Source organism: Syngnathus floridae, chromosome 5 (assembly GCF_059516105.1).
Source record: "Syngnathus floridae isolate MCC-2025c chromosome 5, RoL_Sflo_1.0, whole genome shotgun sequence".
NCBI classification, from domain to species: Eukaryota; Metazoa; Chordata; class Actinopteri; order Syngnathiformes; family Syngnathidae; genus Syngnathus; species Syngnathus floridae.
Genome location: NC_142417.1, coordinates 6812222 through 6831199, shown reverse-complemented (window position 1 = coordinate 6831199; position 18978 = coordinate 6812222). Strand labels below are relative to the sequence as shown.

The 18978-nt window shown below is 42.9% G+C and overlaps 2 protein-coding genes across 8 annotated transcripts in view; both read left to right on the top strand.

Annotated features, from left to right (window-relative positions):
- Positions 1 to 9195, top strand: part of dock8 (dedicator of cytokinesis 8) — a 39936-nt gene extending 30741 nt beyond the window's left edge. Inside the window, exons 39-48 of the mRNA XM_088376166.1 lie at positions 708 to 900; positions 1457 to 1600; positions 1709 to 1840; positions 2179 to 2313; positions 2765 to 2854; positions 3053 to 3289; positions 3357 to 3500; positions 5268 to 5374; positions 7281 to 7451; positions 7722 to 9195. Of these exons, the coding sequence (XP_088232292.1) occupies positions 708 to 900; positions 1457 to 1600; positions 1709 to 1840; positions 2179 to 2313; positions 2765 to 2854; positions 3053 to 3289; positions 3357 to 3500; positions 5268 to 5374; positions 7281 to 7451; positions 7722 to 7773 (1405 nt within the window). The 3' untranslated portion in view covers positions 7774 to 9195. The remainder of the gene's footprint in view (positions 1 to 707; positions 901 to 1456; positions 1601 to 1708; positions 1841 to 2178; positions 2314 to 2764; positions 2855 to 3052; positions 3290 to 3356; positions 3501 to 5267; positions 5375 to 7280; positions 7452 to 7721) is intronic.
- Positions 9196 to 9475: 280 nt separating this feature from the next.
- The window catches only part of aopep (aminopeptidase O (putative)), a 57827-nt gene continuing 48324 nt past the window's right edge, over positions 9476 to 18978 (top strand). For 2 of the 7 annotated variants that reach the window (XM_088376023.1, XM_088376022.1), the window contains exons 1-5: positions 9485 to 10586; positions 10815 to 10984; positions 11230 to 11446; positions 12223 to 12421; positions 12920 to 13044. In XM_088376023.1, coding sequence (XP_088232149.1) covers positions 9946 to 10586; positions 10815 to 10984; positions 11230 to 11446; positions 12223 to 12421; positions 12920 to 13044 — 1352 coding nt within the window. In that variant the 5' untranslated portion in view covers positions 9485 to 9945. Of the gene's footprint in view, positions 10587 to 10814; positions 10985 to 11229; positions 11447 to 12222; positions 12422 to 12919; positions 13045 to 18978 lie in introns of all 7 variants that reach the window. The other 5 variants (XM_088376025.1, XM_088376026.1, XM_088376028.1 and 2 more) reach the window with 5 other exon arrangements.

Below are 18978 nucleotides of genomic sequence, written 5' to 3'. Positions count from 1 at the left end.
TAAATTGTGTTTCCTCATTGAAATGTATGGAAATGGAGATTAATTCCAGTCCCGTTCCCGCCACACATTTTGCTTCTTCTAGTATAAGTCATACACATACAACAAGAAATAGTTTCACAACTAAGTAAGCTGCAGTATTATTAGTTATTTCTCACAGAGAATAAAGAGTATATACCTGTGAGTGTTGTTATATTGTCCTTCTATTTGTGTTGCTGTACCGTTTGTGTTAAATAGACGCACTGCTTAAAGGGCCGTACCACACCGGTGTTGCTATTCGTTTGCCTGTCTGACATTTTGCATTGTGTCTCAGCCATAAGATTAATTTTTTTTTACCCGCACGTCAAAGAAAAAAAGAAGCACATATGACAACATAGCAAGACAGCTTATGATGGCCACAGTTCACATCCAGACCCTCCCGCACAAACTCACCAACCGCCTAATTTTGCCTATATTGCCTGCTTCAATTGACTGACGACCAGTCTCGTGTGTACGCCGCCGCCAACCTCAATTCAGCTGGGACAAAATGTCAACCAAATTGTTTGTTATTGTGGTTTTTGTGCACTGCGTGATACTGACAGCTGTTTGTAATATTTTGTCCCTCTCATGAATCTTAAACCAGATTATCGTCTTTTAGAATAAAAGACTTTATGATGCTCTTGGGTAGTAAATCAATAGCAGTGACATCCTCCATCCTGCCTGCCCCACAGGATAGCAAAAGGCTACCAGACGTCTCCTGACCTGCGTCTGACGTGGCTGCAGAACATGGCGGAGAAGCACAACAACAGGAAATGCTACACAGAGTCGGCGATGTGTCTGGTGCACGCCGCTGCTCTGGTGGCGGAGTACCTCAGCATGCTGGAGGATCACAAATACCTGCCCATTGGCAGTGTCACCTTCCAGGTAGAGGACACCGTTGCAGACATCAGCTTATGTCATAATCACAGAACATTTTTTTTATAACAATTCAAAAGTGTATGTGATATTGCATTCATATGATTAGCTAAACATTTTTGGATTCTCATTAAACTGCGTTGAACTGCTAGGTATCCGATTTTTAATCTTTGCTGATTATACATTTTGGTCCATTGTTATCAAATTAAAAGATACTAATTAAATTATTAAACAACATCAACATTGTGAGTGAATAAATAATTAATTTTAAATGCCTGCTGATCAGAAGGTGCTATAAATAACTAAAATGCACAAATTCATGCCGATGACAAAATAACCTCCTTGCTACGAGTAATGAAAAACTAACCCCCCACACACACACACAATTAGCAATGAGATGTGTGCGCCCAACACATCTTGACCTCCAGCAGTCAACAGGTCATTGATTGGAGGGTCATCACATTAGTTCCATTTCCTGCTCCCCGTTTTCAATTCAGCCATGTGACTGCTAATTTGATTAAGAGGACTAAGTGATTGATTGGAGCCATGGATTTTCCCCCCTCAGAGCATTTCCTCCAATGTGCTGGAAGAGTCGGCCGTGTCGGACGACATCCTGTCCCCCGACGAGGATGGCGTGTGCTCGGGACGCTACTTCACCGAGAGTGGCCTCGTGGGGTTGCTGGAGCAGGCCGCTGAGCTGTTCAGCAATGTAATGGACAAATCATGCCACCATTTTCATCCGTTCGTCACTTAGTGTCTAATATTGGTGAGCTGTATGTCACCATGGTAACAGACGGCGCTACTTTTTTCTTATCAGGGAGGTCTGTACGAGGCTGTTAACGAGGTCTACAAGGTTATCATTCCCATCCTGGAGGCTCACCGTGACTTCAAGAAGCTGGCGTCCACTCACGACAAACTGCAAAGAGCCTTTGATAATATCATTCAGAAGGTAACAACCGCTGAAAACACGCTGTTCATAGTGAGATTTACAAAACATGGTAAACAAGAACAGTACACAAGGATGCAAACAACAACTTGAGGATAGTTTAAAATAAATTTAATCTATTCTCTTGTCCTCTTCCCAGATAATATGGTGTTGTGTTACTCATTATTTTATTTATTAACAGCATCTGTTTCTTTTAAATGACCTGAAAGTCACTGACAGTAGGAACTCATAAAAGGCCCATAAACAGGCCTTTATGGCAATAAGAAGAAATAAAAATGACTCTGTAATGTCCTACTGTGGAGAAAGTCATAATGGAGATATATGTCCGCCTTTCCCTGCAGGGCCACAAGAGGATGTTCGGTACCTACTTCCGGGTGGGCTTTTACGGCGGAAAGTTTGGAGACCTGGATGAGCGGGAATTCATTTACAAGGAGCCGGCCATCACTCACCTGCCGGAGATATCTCACCGGCTAGAGGTGAGAGACAAACGTAGCATAAAGTGTCTACATTAGGGATGACTTGTTTGAGCTTTCTATTAATTGCTCTAGAAAGGTCTGCTCACATTCAATATGAGCAGGAAGAATAAACAAAATCAATCCACCATTTATGAACAGCACTTAAGGTAAAAATGCAAGTTTGCAGAACCCACTTTGGCTTTGAGTCATGAAACACAGGTCTCTTACCCTATCTTATTATTAGTTCATGCGGCAGGCTATTAAAAAAAAGTGCAGCGGGCCGCAAATAGCTGCCAAGCTAGACTTTGGTTGTTCCCTGAATTGTGACTCAAAGGCACTGTCAAGATAGAGTTGCTGCATTACATTAGCAAACAAATACACTTTAAGTGATTTTTAATTACTGATCACATCTATATAATCATAAACAATGATACGCTGCCGTGCAAAATGTGCATGTTTCTCTGGCTGCCAGAACTTTTACGGGCAGTGTTTTGGAGAGAACGTCCTAGTGATGATCAAAGACTCGACGCCTGTTGACAGAAAACAACTTAACCCCAACAAGGTAAGACACTTTCTGTTGCTCATGATTTATTATTCCCAACATTTATTGAGCCAAGGTACCCATTTTATTTAGCATAAATCTAATTGCACGCCACCAAACAAGAAAATCTCTGAAGATAGAGTAAACAAAAATAATTATGATCTTGGTTATGCATTCAATGATGTAGCTTTCAGTGAATATACTTGTGCTCCTTCGCAGGCCTATATCCAGGTTACGTACGTTGAGCCCTACTTCGACGACTACGAAATGAAAGACCGAATGACTAACTTCGAGAAGAACTTCAATCTGCGGCGCTTCATGTACACCACGCCCTTCACCAAGAGCGGGCGTCCGCGCGGCGAGCTCAACGAGCAGTACAAGAGGAAGACCATCCTCACAACAATGCACGCGTTCCCATATGTCAAAACCCGCATCAACGTCATCCAGAAGGAGGAGGTAGTGTGCCAAAGACATTGTGGCCATATTTGGAGGTTACCTACAATGTTAAGTTTTCTTCCTCCAGTTTGACCTGACACCTATTGAGGTGGCTATCGAGGACATGCAGAAGAAGACCAGGGAGCTGGCGGTGGCCACGCACAGAGAGCAACCTGATGCTGTTATGTTACAGATGTTGCTGCAAGGTTCAGTGGGAGCCACTGTTAACCAGGTAATACATGTGTTGTGTGTTTGTGTGTGTGTGTGAGACCCCTGAAAGGCCTTAGAAAGTTTTCCCAGCTGCCACAAAACATTGGGTATTATTCTTGAGTGGGTCATATTACCCCCCGAACGCTTGTCTTCTCTCTTCGTCGCCCCTTTGTCCCCTGTGTGCTCCCCTCTAAATGTGTCAGTTGAGGGGAGGGAGTCTTAAACAGACAGCATAAATTATTTCCATTTAACTTATCATATTTACAATTAGCATTGTAGTGGCAGATTGCAGGTGGGAGACATGATCAAAGTCTTTGAAGCATCCATAACCTTAATCCCCCCCTCGCATTGAGTTAAAATGTCAATTCATGGCCACCCTCCCTTTCATGTGTCGTGCGCGCTTCGCCCCAACCAGATTCGCTTTGATGTGATTGCTTCCAGGTCCTGCCGGCGCGCTGGATGTCAAGATGACGCTCCCGTGTTTTATCTCCGAACGTGTAATCTGACAGGTCTCGTCACTCAGGACCCGACGGCTGCGTAACGCACAGCAGCTCCGTAAACATCCGCGTCTCCGGCGTAATCAGCACAGGAGGCCTGGCTTTTCCTTCTGTTTGGGTCCGCAGTACATGAAAGAAGCTTTTTTTGGATGCTAATCAGAGCTGTTTAGCCGCTCCTGTCATGAAGCGGGCGCTGTGCGAGCGAGCGGTGCTGCGGTTTCGTGACAAATATGTTAGGATAACTACGTCTCGTACTTGGAAACTAGGAGCCAAATGGCGAGAGCTTTGGGATAGGGGTTCTCTACTGTAGCTCACGTTTTTCAAAAATAGCAACAAACAAAATCCAAACAAAATTGACTCGAGATAAACAAAGAAAAGCAATGAAAAGTCATCAGGTGTCATAGCTGGTAAACAGCGAGTGGCAGGAGTTCCTCAGCTGGTCCCATCGTGAGACAAGGGGAGGATTTGCCATCAGGCAAACAAATGCCTCATAAAAACAATTTTCTTCGATTCCTTCTTTTAGTCTTAATTTACATCCTTAGCGAGACATCCAAGTGTCATCTAGTCTTTCCCCTTCCCTTTTTCATGCAATGGATGATCCAGAGACGTTTGTAGCAAAACAAACTTGCTGCTGTCCCAGTGGTGCAGACACTTTGATATTTTTTTTTTTAATCAAAGCTACCAAAGGTCTCAATTCACAGTGACAACAGTAAGAGCTAGACATTTTTGCCAGTTGCACTGCTGTCACTATTAGACGACGACAATGCATATGAAAATGGGAAAACGTCGGTGGAACCCCGTCATTAAGTCATGACCCACTTTGCACATTTTGCACAAATGAATTATGAAAAAGTGTTCTTGCAGTTTTGTTTTTAGAGTGCCAAGAACTGACGAGGAACATGACAAGTGCATGTTTAAATGTATGAAATTATGCAAATGAGACACATTTCATTACATTGGGGTTTATAGCCCTTTTTCTTCACAATGTGCAACAAGCCACATTCTTAAAATCCTTCTCGTCATATTTACAGCTGTCTATCGGATGCACAATAAATCTTTTTTTTTAATTGTAATTTTTACCAAGACTGACCCACTTTTGGGTCCCAGCATTAGAACATCACTGCTATAGTGGGTGACAGGAAGACATCTCTCATTCTTCTTTTGTTGGTGCGCTCCAACATTGCTCCACTTCCTCTCATAAGCTCCTTTTTCCTTCCTGAGGTTTTGTTTTTGCTTTCTCTTTCTTGAACCTTGACTTTTGTGTGTTTGGGCTCCTTCTCTCCCCATTGTAGGGCCCGCTGGAAGTGGCCCAGGTCTTCCTGAATGAGATCCCAGCGGACCCCAAGCTCTTCCGTCACCACAATAAACTGCGGCTGTGTTTCAAGGAGTTTATTATGAGGTAAGATGGCGTTGCTGAGCGAAAGCCATGTAAGAATGGAGGAGGAGGATGTTAATTTTGCTCATGGAAAGTGTACAAATATTTTAACGACTGTTAATAAGATTTGAAAATAAATTGATGATGACGTCATACAGGTATTTAATGTCACAAACAGCAATAGTTTAATTCTCTGCTATCTTGGAACTGGCATTTGATAATATTAACGGTTTTCTTAATACAAGTGCCACCAAAGCTGTGGAATGAGTTTGGAATAAAGTTTTACATAGATAGCATACAATACACAATCAATCAAAATGGTTCCGCCTTGACTTTTGAATGATGAAAGTTACAAAATGGCTGATGATCACTGCTGATTGTGAAACTAATCAAACAGGAAGGATGAATAGAAATGAACACGAGCCATTGTATCATGGAGCTGTTCTTCATTCCCCCTTCTATGATAGCGTAAGCTTTTATTCCGCACGTTATCACCAAGCTATTTTTCTTCCCATTCAAAGCATCATTGTTCCCAAGGAATTCATTGTATTTGGAATAATTAAAACGATAATTTGAACCATCCTGCTCACAGAAATGCGTCTGTTCAAGTAATTTTGGAGGAAGAAAAGTGTGTACTGCATTGCATGTGTATGTTGACCTGGTTAGCCATTGGTCCTTTATGCCTCCAAAAGGTGGTTTTCATTTTCCAAACCCTCGCATGTCACATTCCGGTCTGTGCTGATTGCTACAAGCAGGTTGGCAAATATTTACTGTAATTTCCGAAACGGTTCTTATTTTCGATCCAGGGGGAATGGGGCCTTTGTGTGACAGCAGGGAAAATCTGAGTGTTTAGTTTTTCATAGTGTCATATTAGTTCTAAGCTTTCTTCTGCACTCTAATAGGCAGCCCTGCAACAAATCATCTTATGTAGATTTCGTCATGTAATTATGGTAAACATTGTGGAGATGTGGTTTCTCACAGGCGTCACAGTACTGTCCAAAACCCCCCCAAAAAACTGTTGGTTAAAATGGCAGATTATTAATCAAGACACAACAACATTTTATACAAATAAATGTGTGAAACACAGCATAGTGGGAATTGAGCATCCAGTGCTCATTTGAGCCCAGTCTTTGAACCAAAAAGCTTTTTAAAAGTTTTCAGTAACGAGCGTAAATGTCATTATCTCGTCATGCGGCAGCCACCCAGCTTCCACGTGAGTAGACGTTGTCGCGGAAAAGCCTTCCCTCAGGTCAAGCGTGCGCCTGACTATTTACTGCACCGTATTGTGTTACACGCCAATCCCTTTTCCATATCACCCGCATTCGAAAGTTGAGGATTAACCGTGACATGTGTTTGTAATCACGGCAGTCTCCCTGATTTGCTGCGGACCGCTTTGTCGTTGTGGAGGACCGCAAGCGGACCTCCTGTACATGCTTACTGTCCCACTTGAGACGCTTTGCCTTATTATTATAATCTACCCATGTTCCTCTTTCCTGCGCGTAATTCCGTGGCTCGGCTTCTGGCGTGCAATTGATTATGTTGTTACATACTAGCGGATGGAAACATCCAAAAGTCTCTTTTGAGGTTGTTTTCGCTTTCTTAATTTGTGTCAAATGGATGCAGGCTGCAGTTAGTATGAGGTTGGATTACGCTTGAATTGGTTTGCTTGGAGTCTCTCATGATCCTGGTTTTAGGCTTGTGGTCATGACATCATATGCAAAAGTCAAGTCGAAGCTTTCTTCTGAAAGTTCATTCAGTAAAGGGAACACTTATACAATATAAAGCAGATGAAAGAACTATGATATTTGACACAATGCAAATGTCGACGTGCCGCTGTGAATAGATCCTCAAAGAGTGCTTTTATGATTATGCACCATAAAACCGTAAGAAGCCTTGGATCCACTTTATAAACCACTTTTCCTCCTTGCAGGTGCGGCGAGGCGGTGGAGAAGAATAAGCACTTGATCACGTCAGACCAAAAGGAGTACCAGCAGGAGCTGAAGAAAAACTATAACCGCCTGCGTGAGAACCTGAGGCCCATGCTGGAGAAGAAGATCCCCGAGCTGTACAAGCCCATCATCAGACCTCGGCTGGAGAACAGGTGAAGGCTCACGTGAAAGTCACTTGCTTCAGCGCCACACATTCAAATTAGAGCTACATTTGAATAAAGAAGCAGCTTTTATTTGCATAATGCTTGTGTATACTGTATCGACGTACATCACATTTCTGTTAACAGGAAATTAGAGTTGAATCATTGAAAATCTCTTCTACAGTCACATAAAACATGCATAGAGCCAATAAAAATTTTAACAAGATTTATGAGAGGAAATGCTCAAATTCGGTATGTTTACACTTTGGTATTTCTTCCTAGGGACTCCTTCAAACGTCTCAGTTTTCGCAAAACCCAGGAGGAAGTTTCCTGAGGGGCCACGGTGAATCGGGGATGTGGCGCTTTGTGAAGGGGCGGAATAAATTGTCAACAGCGACCTCAATGGACCCCGCGACAATTGGTTCACAATTCTCAAAAAGATAACCAGTGTTAATAATAATAATAATATAGACCTTTCCATTGTAATGGAGCAGGACTTGATGCATGGAGCCGTTCACTGGAACATATTCACATGTCCTAATGATGCTGTAAACATTTTGAGATCTTCACCATTAGGTTCTTGCTGGCTTAGGACCTTATTTTTGTGCCAATAATGCTGTGCGTGTGTGTGCGTGCGTGTGTGTGTGTGTGTGTACTGTAAATGGTGATAAAGGGCTTTTTGAAATTCTAATCTGAGCGTAAAACGTGCGATTTAAATGTTTGTATGTTTAAATTTGAGGTTGCTATTTTTTTAATTATTATTTAACTTATTTGGAGTTATCTGACAAGTTTATATGCGGTGGACGGACTTAATCTGTACTAGCTTGACTATAGATGTGATCCATGACACACAAAATAGTCTACAAATCTATGAGGAAAGAGTGCATTTTAATTTTAAAATCTATTTTGTAGATTACATTAATATTGATTAAAAACAATAGTCAGGGTTTGGTACTGATTAAACTATTTTTATTGCAGTTTCACAGTGCCAAATGTATATATATTTTTAAATTTACAGAGCAATAATTTCAAAAGCCAGTGCACATTCTTAAGTTCGTGTTTACTTTTTGGCACAATGTATTCCAGGAGATATATGTTCTAAGTGGTCCTGTAAATATCTCATTTCACTTACGAGCCTTCGGTGGTTCTTTATTTTCATGCAGCTTGTTTATCCAAGGCACATTTGGTAAATTACATATTTTTGTACTATTTTGTAAACTTCATAACATTTTTTTACACAGATCACTCTATTAAATGAAATTATATTTTCCAAACCAGTTTTGAGGCATACTAATATAATAATTGGCCTTGAGATGTATTGTAAGATGGCAAGACTCACTGACCACAACTTTAAGGAATTTTTCACAAGCAGTGAGAACCAATACACACAGATAAATGAGAATGCTTGGGTTTGAGTGACAATTTCAGAAAGATGTATAAGTTCATCAATACATGTATAATTGTGTAAACCGAACTGGGTCGTACTGAGAGTGGTTAATAGATTTCTGTCAGTACGTTTCAATGCTGCAGATTTCAATTAAAAAAGGAGCAATGTCTTTGTAAACAGCGCTTATTCTTGTTCCTAATACATGTTGTCGGTGTACCTGACTGTATAAATGTTTTTTTTTTTTTCAATCTTTTTTTTTTTTAAATCTATTTCAATGTTGTTGCATTTTTTTTTTCTTTACAACACCGAAGTTTAACTGTACATGTATTGTACATACTGGCAAAGCACCTGAATAAACAATAGAATATTCTTGTCACTCTATATTACTTGTTAACTTAAAAAGAAGAATTGCATCTTCATTTTATATTTTTATGTAGGTTAGATTAGAAAAAATTTCAGCAAGTAAGTGAAAATACCATCTAAAAGTTTCAATGCACTGATTATGGAAAAAGAACGAAAAACTACAAATTACTGGAGTCGCGAGATTATGACGTCACAATTATAGGACAACGTTATTTGCATTTGAAGTTCCTTAACGTAGCAATTGTTTCGAACTTAATTCGCAACATATGTGCGATTTGATACATTCAAGATATTCACACAATAGATGATCATCAATTAGACTTATGTAACATGAAAAAGACCTGAGATGGGAAAAGAACTACATTTCCCTCCTGTCAATTTTGTTTGACGTCATCACATTTCGACACCTTTGGCGGTCTAGTTTCGTGTGTCGGTGAGGGGCGGTCAGGTCAGTCAGACTCAGCGGTTCGTCAAGTCTCTCCATTCTATACTAAATTTTACTGCTATTGTTCTGACGTTAGGGACTGAAATTAAAATAAAAACGAGGTCATGTTAGTCGGGCATTTTATCACGGCTCAAATTCAGTCAGGGTCTGTGAACGCATGGAAAGCAAAGTTTATACACGACTTCATATCACTGCACCTGTGTTAACTGTCCTGTCTGTCACTCTGTCTCGATGGAATTCAAATGTTAGAGCTTAAGTCGTTATACTGTCACTCGAACGTTTGAATTATTATTATTTGTCTTTTATGTGACATGGAGGACCAAGAAGGGGACCTAAACCCGAATACAGACGACCTTCCACTTTGTGCCAATACCAGCCACATTCTAGTCAAGCACTATGCCCTTGACCTAGCTGTTTGTTTTGACAGGAAAGTCATTAGTGGTAGCGTGGTTCTGTTCCTGGAACCTACGATTTTTGGAGAACCCGAGGAACATGATGGGAACCAAACTGCATGGTTCAGAAACACTGAACAACGGCCAAGTGATTTTCCAAGTGTCAGGATGGCAGCTGATCATATCAAGTCCTCATCGGAAGGTCATTTCATTTTAGTGCTGGACTGCTGTGACATCACTGTGTCAAAGGTGGAGCAAGTAGACGTCACCTCATTGTCGGACGCCTTTCCTGGCGTCGGACCCCCTGACCTTATCCAAAAGCTGCTCTCCATGCCTTCTGCTCAGTGGAGGAGGCAGCAGGAGCTCTTCTCAGCGTGCAGCCGTGCACCTGGTCTTGACCAGGATGGTGGTCCTCTGCATTTTCACACTGGTCGCTGGAGTCTGCATGTGTGGAAGCCGGGGGTCTCCTCCCCACGCGAGTTCCCTCGGGCCATCAGGATTTACTATGAGACGATGCCTTTAGGGGGCTCGGTGAGGTGGACCAAAGACCAGGACAACAGGTGAGTCAAACTAGGCAGTCTGATAATCCATTGTTTCCCAACTTTTATTTATTAGAAAAAAACATGGCAAACCATCAAACAAAAACATCACTAAAAATATTGATATGTCTCACAAGGTATTTTTTTTTAAATATACATGCTTTTACCGCGTTTTTTTTTTTTTTACTCCAAATTGTGCTAGTCTTTTCAGGTGTTTGAATTTGGTCTCCCATTCATTATTCATTCCAGGGCGTGTGTGTACACCGCCGGCTCACCCATCAACAACCGAGCCCTCTTCCCTTGCCAGGAGCCGCCTGTTGCCATGTCAACGTGGCAGGCCAGAGTGCGGGCCCCCCACGACTGTGTGGTCTTGATGAGTGGGGAGGAGCAGGTTGTGCCTACTGAGAATGGGGACACAAGTATGATTTTTTTGTAACTCTTATGGAGTAAAGGGACCTAATGTTGTAATTTGTCCATTTAGTTGCCTTTTTAGACATTTGGACTTGGAGAGGATGTATTTTGTTTTACGTGGTACATGGTATAAAAAGTCTGACTGATCTGGAAAACATCTGTACTCAAACAATGAAAGCATTCCTTTCTCCCTGATTTCATGTAAACATAGCACGTAAGATATTTTACAAGCCTTTGTCTCCCGTCTCCACAGATTTGTTGCTGTGGAACTACTACGTTACGATGCCCATGCCGGCTTCCACCTTCACCTTGGCAGTGGGCCGCTGGCAACAAGTCCCCGCTCAACTACTTCCCGCGTGCGTAATAGGGCGGAGCGAAAGGGCTGATGAGTTTGGGGAGTCCGCCCCAGTGTCCTCATGCGGAGGTTCAAGCCGCGAAATAGTAAAAGCTTCCAGGCTCCACACTGGCAGGTAGCGTGTTATTTTTTTGTACCGTTTGCTTTATATTTTGGCAAGAGCTCCTCCTTTCCTGGCGTCATTAAATCGAGTCTGGCCATTGCACATTCCATGACAAACCTTTCCCTTTTCATTCCCCCCAAACATGGTGAGCTTTAGGGTGCAGCAGCTCTCGCTCAGCCTTTTCATGACAAACACATCAAAGCGCTGAGAATTCCGTCCTTTGGATTCGGCGCCCAGTAGAAATTATCCTTGGAGTGCAAACAAGTAAAGCAGACACACATTTTTATGGATAGAGGCTACAGTGAGGGACTGGCTTGCAGGGCGCTCTTGGCTTAGGGTCCCCGCTCCTCAGCCCTGCTGTGTCTGCCAGTGATTTCCAGTAAGCCTCCTCCTCCCGCCCTGGTTTTCCTCCCGTGGCAGTCCAGCCGTAGCCTGCCGCCGGCCTCAGGAATCTCCCACTACAAGGCAGGCCTTTATTTTCAGTGAATGGCTGGAAGGAAACTTGGATGCGGCTCGAAAAGCCTCGGATACGGAGTCAGCACTGGCTGGCCGTTGCGTTCAGAAAGAATACGATTGCAGAGTGACACCTTGATATTTTTAGGAGCGGTTTTGTCTATAGTCCATATTTCCACGACTTTCATTCCCACGCTTAGAACAAAGAGCTAGCACACATGGAAGGAGTATTATACCTCACGCACACTGCTTGCTCTCAATGGGAAAAGTCTATTAAAAGGCTTTTTTATTAACTTTGGATTAAACTTGTCTTTTCCTTTTCAATGCGTTCCAAGGGAAGAGCGGACCGCCCGCTCGGCCTCGTCCTCTCAGCACGAGAGCGTTTCTGTGCTCGACCATTCAGCCATGTTGGATGACGGCTTCCCTTGTTCCCATGGCGACTACCCTTGCCGCCTCATCGAGCGCGCTTTCAAGTCCCAGCGTGTGATCCCGCACCGCGTGTTTGCACCCACCGGCCTACTGCACAAGGCTCAGGTTGGGACCGTTCACCCTTCAGATGATAACGCAATGGTGCTTTGGCTTAACGATTGAGTCACAATCAGTCGCGCCGTCGATTTGATTTTTCTCACGAGTGAGCTTTTTCCTAACCATGGTTCCAAAGAATGTGAGTGCTGAGAAGATGCAGATGTTGCCTATTTTGCCCTCCCTGAGCATGACAGGTGTTTTGGCAGGAAGTAGTCCTTCACAAAAAGAGACAAAGTGTGCTTGCTTCAAGTTGTTTATTCCTGTGTCCCAGTTGAATATCCTGTTAAACTAAGCAAGAAAAATGATGTATTAAACTTTTGTATTAAATACTTTTAAGATTTTAGCTTTACTCATGCTTTACACAAATTATTTTGATGAAATAATTTGCCTATCAACAGAGGGGACCAGAATGGAGTGAGCACTCTGTCCTCCATTGTTGTCCTTTGTTTCCCGCTGTCTTTGTTGAATAAATGTTCTCAATAAATGTATTTCATGTTGTCATCCTAGAGCCGAATCCTCGCCCTGTTGCCACGATGTTTAGCCGCGGCCCAGGCGGTTCTGGGAGTTCATCCCTTCCCCCGCCTTGATGTCCTCATCGTGCCAGCGGGGTTTTCCAGTCTGGGCATGGCCAGGTACGAACACACGCTCAGGGCGGACAGAGAGAAACGGTTAGTTACCTTCTGGTAGGACCGGTTCGTGGCTGTGGTCAAAAAAGCAAATATAGACCGACTCCGTTCATTAGAAATCGTTGTACTGTATGTATTCACTGGATCATTGGTCAAGCTGGACATATAAATCCTCAGATGATATGTTCTGAGGTGTTTTAGCCTTTTTGGACGACGCAAGCTATAATTTGCGCATTGCAACGAAAACATTGAGTTTGGCTGCCATGCTGTTGACGCTTTAATCTGCGGCCTGGGCTCCACTTCACTTGTTTCTGGAGTGTGATTCATGGCTGGTTTTTGCATGTAACCCTCCCCTCAGCCTTCTTTTAGAGGTCCTCGCAGAATTGGAGGGTCCAAGTGTAACTCCCCATTAGTTATCTCCGCTTATGATATGTGGCCTTCATCTCCTTTGCGTAAAAACTGGACTTGGGCCTACCTCATCTTCCCTACACATCCCACATCTGCAAAAAGCTCTCATCCTGAGCTCAATTCCCCTCAATCCCCCCTTCTGCACTCCTCAGCAGTGGTTCAGGTGGTCTCCAGGCTCTCCTGTCTAACAGCCAGCTATGTGTTGATGTGTTTGCGTGCAATGTAAGCCGAGGTCTGCTTGTTGATGTGTGGGGGCAGAGATGCGGCAAGGCTCCTTCACGGTCCTCCGCAAAGTAGATAAATCTGCTTTTATGCAGATCTTTTTTACGCCTTCAACGTACCATGTCCTCTTCACCTTCTACCTACTCGCACGTCTTTTATATGGAAACATTGCAAACTGGACTTTTTCAAAACCTTTTTTGCATACGTTTTTTGATATCTTATTATATTGTATTTAAACTTTTAAAAAATTACCCAGTTGTTTTTTTTAAAAACTTTTTTTAAGACAAAAAAATCCGAGTTCTATTTCTTTGTATTATAATAACCTTTAAACACCATAAAAATCTGACTGATTATTTGTAATTTTTCTAAAAAACAAAAATCAGTATGACCTAATACTTGTAAGGTTTTACTTTTTCCAAAATATTTTATCATCCTAATGTTCAGCCTTTTTTTTAATATTAACATTTGTTAGTCTGTTAAATAAAACCATAAATTGTATCCTTTTATCAAGATGATACTCATGTTATAATGCTGAAATGAAAATGACATTAGATTAACATTCATATCAGAAAAAAAACATTCTCTGTAATTATTATATTTTTTAAATGTGCTGGCATTGAGCCAAATAAATAGATAAATAAATAAATAAATAACATGTCGATTAAATTAGCTGTCAACGGATTGGGTTGTCGACATAATCGTGACTAGTCTAATCTCGGCAGCCCAAGTGTTCAGTCAACGTTGTCCGTGTCTCTGTTATTTTATTCCCTCGCAAGACTGGACGTGAGCTCATCGCCGCAAATGCCTGCTCCGTGCGTCACGGCCCCAGATTAGCTTCTCTCGCAAACATTTGGACAGCGTCGGGGTCGCTGCCTGGGCCACTTCTCAACTTTGCACATTTATTGCAGCAAATGTTCCCCCTAAATGCCCTTTGATCTTGATCCCTTGGTCTTGTAAAAATCTTTTCCTGTGCTGCATTTATTTTTTGAAAGCACATCAAGTTTTAACACACAGGCTGCTCTTCTGCGGCTTTTGCCCGATAGATGTTTTCAGTTCCTCAAGAGGATAGCTCCCAAGTACTTTCATACCGCATTTCTGCAAATAGTGGCCTCCACTTTAATAGGTGTCTCTGTTGAGGCAAAATAAACACCTCACCCCAAATAGGTGCCTCGGGGAAATATTGTGGTCATACTTCAATTGTGAGATTTCATTGTTGAACCCATTTGAACTCTTTTGCTAACTAAAATGGCAACACCGACTGTTGTTTTTCTGACCATTTACGTTCCACTCACATCTGTGCTTACTCTGCACTGCACCTAGTGGTTAGAACATCTGTCTCCCAGTGCTGAGGTTCTGGGTTCAAATCTCTGTCTTTTAAACACATTCCCTTTGTTTGTGTGGATTTTCTCCATCTACTTTGACTTCCTCCTGCATTTAAAAAAAAAAAAAAGTACATTCAATGAAATTTGACCCCAAGCCTGACAACTCCAAGGCAGACGTACTCGCCGCACGAAGCCGTATTATTTATCTGTCGATAAATCTATTTCAACTAATAAAACTATAGTTTCCTTACTTTTAAACTCCTCGTCTGTAATAGGTGCCTGATAAATAAACAGCACTTCCCACTTATGAGGAAATATGGTACTCCCCGCCCTTGTCTGTCTGCTAAAAATTAACTCACTACCGGGGAACAAGATTTAAGGACTTCATTAAGCTTGAGACAACACTTGCATTGACTCCCTATAAAACTCGACATGGGTCTCAGCTCGGTCATCTAGCTTGAATCCTCCCTTCGTCGCGGGTGGTTTGGGTCCCAAGTTGCCCACGCACGTCACAGCGGGGAGTTGTGCATTCGGATGGTGGGGAGGTCAACCAAAATGGAAGATTGAGACTGAGATGAGACACCGAGGCGGGGTTCGCAACAGGCCGGCGGACCCCCGGGATGTGGGAGAGGATGTGCGGATTATTCCCAGCAACAAAAGCCATTAGCCTCTGGAAGGACTTCAGAGACGAGCGCTATTTAATCTCGAAATTGGGAGGCATGTGGGAACATCTTGGGAATGGGCCAAGTGCCGATTTTGTGCAGTGGCCCGGTGGAAACAGCAGGAATGGAGGGCCCTGTGGCAGGCAGGCATGAAGCTGTTGGACTGTGATCCAGAGGAAAGGGAGAGGTGGAGGATTCACAGTGGTGTGAAGTTTTTCTACCCAGATACACAGTAGGGGGGGGGCAGGAAACGCAAGATTAAGAAGTCAAGTAAGGGCAGGTCTGCATTCGGAGACTGCCACGCTGTGTAGTCTCAGCACACACACAATTATGTGTGAATATGGCTTGCACAAATATAGGCATGACGCCAGTCAGCACTTGATGGAGTTTACCAATTTTAGGCGCTTTTATATAACTATGAGAACCAAGTGTCCCCCCCCCCCCCCCCCTTCCCCCTCCCAGCATAAGCCTCGTGTTCTTTGGCTAAAGAAATTCTTTTAGTCAACGTTTTTCTCCGAGGAAGACAAATTGACACCGGAAAAAGGAGCACAAATAGAGAGATGGCTTGGGTAGAAAGGAGAAGAACAGTTTCAAATTCTTGCTGAGAGACAAAAGGGGCCTTGAAAGAAACGATTCTTTTTCCCCTCCCGCCGTATCCTAATAACTCGTACTTGGGGCTGGGTACTGATCTTTTCTCGGTACTGACCCATTTGGGTCGGCGCTACTGAACACCGATTCCCATGAAATCAACAGGAACTGTGTTTCAAAGTTTCTTTCTTGGCCGTACGGCAGTGGAAGAGTTGGCATTTTCCGCGGAGAGTGCACACCAGCGTAATGACGTCACCGACTCATAAAACCCGCTCTAAAAATACATTTCCTGATTTTAAACGCAACCACATGTGCAGTCGCGCGCCGCACAAATACACTACGTGAAGTATATTGGACCAGTGCTGAAGTTTTTTTGTTTTTTGTGGCAGTCTGCATGATGTCCTGCGGCACTGCGCTCCCTCTTTTGGTTCAGTGCAGTTGCTATGACAGACATCTGGTCTGGGGGAGGAGACCCACGATTGTCAATGGCGCTGTAGTTGGAGCTGTATGTGTATGCTCCACTGCGTTAGTCATCTCGAGAACACCACGTACTATCTCTTCGTCGCATCGCTACGTCATTTGCCTCCAAATGGGAGTGACAGGAAGGGCACCGCGTTTCCTCTGCCCTCTTTAAAGTCGAGGTCTGTACCTGCTGGATTTGTCAAACCCATCAGAAATGAGCTTAGCTTCGTAGCAAGGCCAAATGAGGGCATGCTAAGAAAGTGGTAATCACAGCCCCCGAAAAAACATTTGTCGTGAAATGACATAAGTGTTGAAATGGACCTTTTTTTAGTGGCATGAGCGATGAGGGTGTTACGCTTCACTGCTGACACACGGATTCCTGTGCTTGTCTCGATATGAATGGATCCATTGTTCGTGTAATGGTCACGATACGTGTTGTGGAATGATGTCACACAAACACACATATGTCATTGTCATGTTGTTTTCCAGCAGGCAAACGTGAGATGACCCTACATTCTTGATAGTGGACTCTGATAAGCCTGTGTGTCTGACATTCATTGCAAAAACAGTTTTCAGACCTCATTGGATAAATTCCTAATCCTCTTTTTTTTTTTTTTTTTTTATTGATTCCTTTTAAGCCTTTTAGCTGATAGGTGGCTGTCTGAACAAAATTGGGTAAAAAGGATCACGGACCTTCTGCTTGCAGTGCAGTGGCCATATAGCTGTCATAGTGGGCGAATTATACCACGGTGTATACCTCTTGACCTTACTAAGTGGCACCGGAGGATTTTCAGCTTGACTTCAGTTGACTACATCCCATGTTTATGGTCTTACAGGAAGTAACATCGGTCCCATTTAGGAGGAAGTTACTCGCCGGGCTGCCTGAGGCTCTGGGCACCCCGCTGGACGCTATCCAGCTGCCACGATGCCCTTTAGTGCAGCGACACCTTTTTAAACTTTTATTGGACTGAGCCCATGATTGCGTGATTTTTGTGGTCGGCCACTAATTACAAGATTGGTGCTTTTAGTACCGGCTCGTGAGCTCGCCTAAGTGAACATTTACATACAGAAAATCCATGAAACTGACGTAATTTGCCGACGACAAAGCGCACTGGATTAAAAGCTGTACCACCTACATGTGAGAACAAATGTACAAAACAATTTCATCGAATGCACACGCCATCAAACACAGTTTCTCACCATATTTGATCCTTTCGCCCTTTCACGAGCCGCAATTTAGCGCCGTGATTTCCAACCGGTGTACAATAATAATTAGCATTCATCGGATGTGCACCATTGATGAGTAAATTGAGCCAAGATCAAGATTTTGCAAATTAATAAGGGTTGGGAAACTTGGGAAAATTTAGGGTACACTACTTTTTTTTTTTTAACCTCTCAAATAAATAAATAAAGTAAATCTATTATCAAACTTCTAAATCTGTGTTCAATGACCCTACCTCGACAGTTTCATTTCCGTCAATTTCAAACACACTTGGTTAGTCACGTCCATTTAAAGCGCAAATAACCGCTAAAAGCCGCTGTTCTTTGTCCTTCTGCTATTCCCCCTCGTCTTGTCCTCCTCTCTCTTGTTTATCGCGTCTCAAAGGATTTCCTGCTTTTCTGCTCTCCTCTCCGACTCGATCCGTGCCGTAACTCTAGAAGTGTGCGAAGGAGTCTTTGCTTTTCAGGAGCGACTTGGGAGGTATTGTGAGAGGAAGGTGTGATTTTTTTTTTTCTTCTTTTTTTGTATCGGGAGGGCGACATCTGTTAATCAAGTAGTTAAGGATGAGCAGTTTTTTTTTCTTCCTGCCTTAAGTGGATGTCCTCCGTTTCTGTAGGGCCATAGAGGCACCGTGACGGGGTGAAAAGGAAAGTCCGCATGCTTGCACAGGCACAGAGGATGGAGGAGTGCCCTGTGCACACTTTAATGTGATTACAAGTAATTAAGACTTTTTGGAAGAGCGTTTTTATTCCTGGAACCTTTCTTCCCAGCTCACAAATCCAAAGTGTTGGCACTTGATTCTTTCTCCACGCTCTCGGTAGCTCGGCATTGTCTACTCTACATGCACCTTTGGCTGCTCTTCACACTTGGAAGCCTACTTTGAAAGTGTATCACTTGCTTGAAATCCAGACTTGAGCCCACTGCTCCATTTTATTAATAAATTGAGGAATGGTAAAAATATAGTCTTTCATTTCATGTTATCATTAAGAAAAATCCATCAAGATACAGTATATATTTTTCCCGGGGTATAAAATTACGTAGATCAAGATATAGT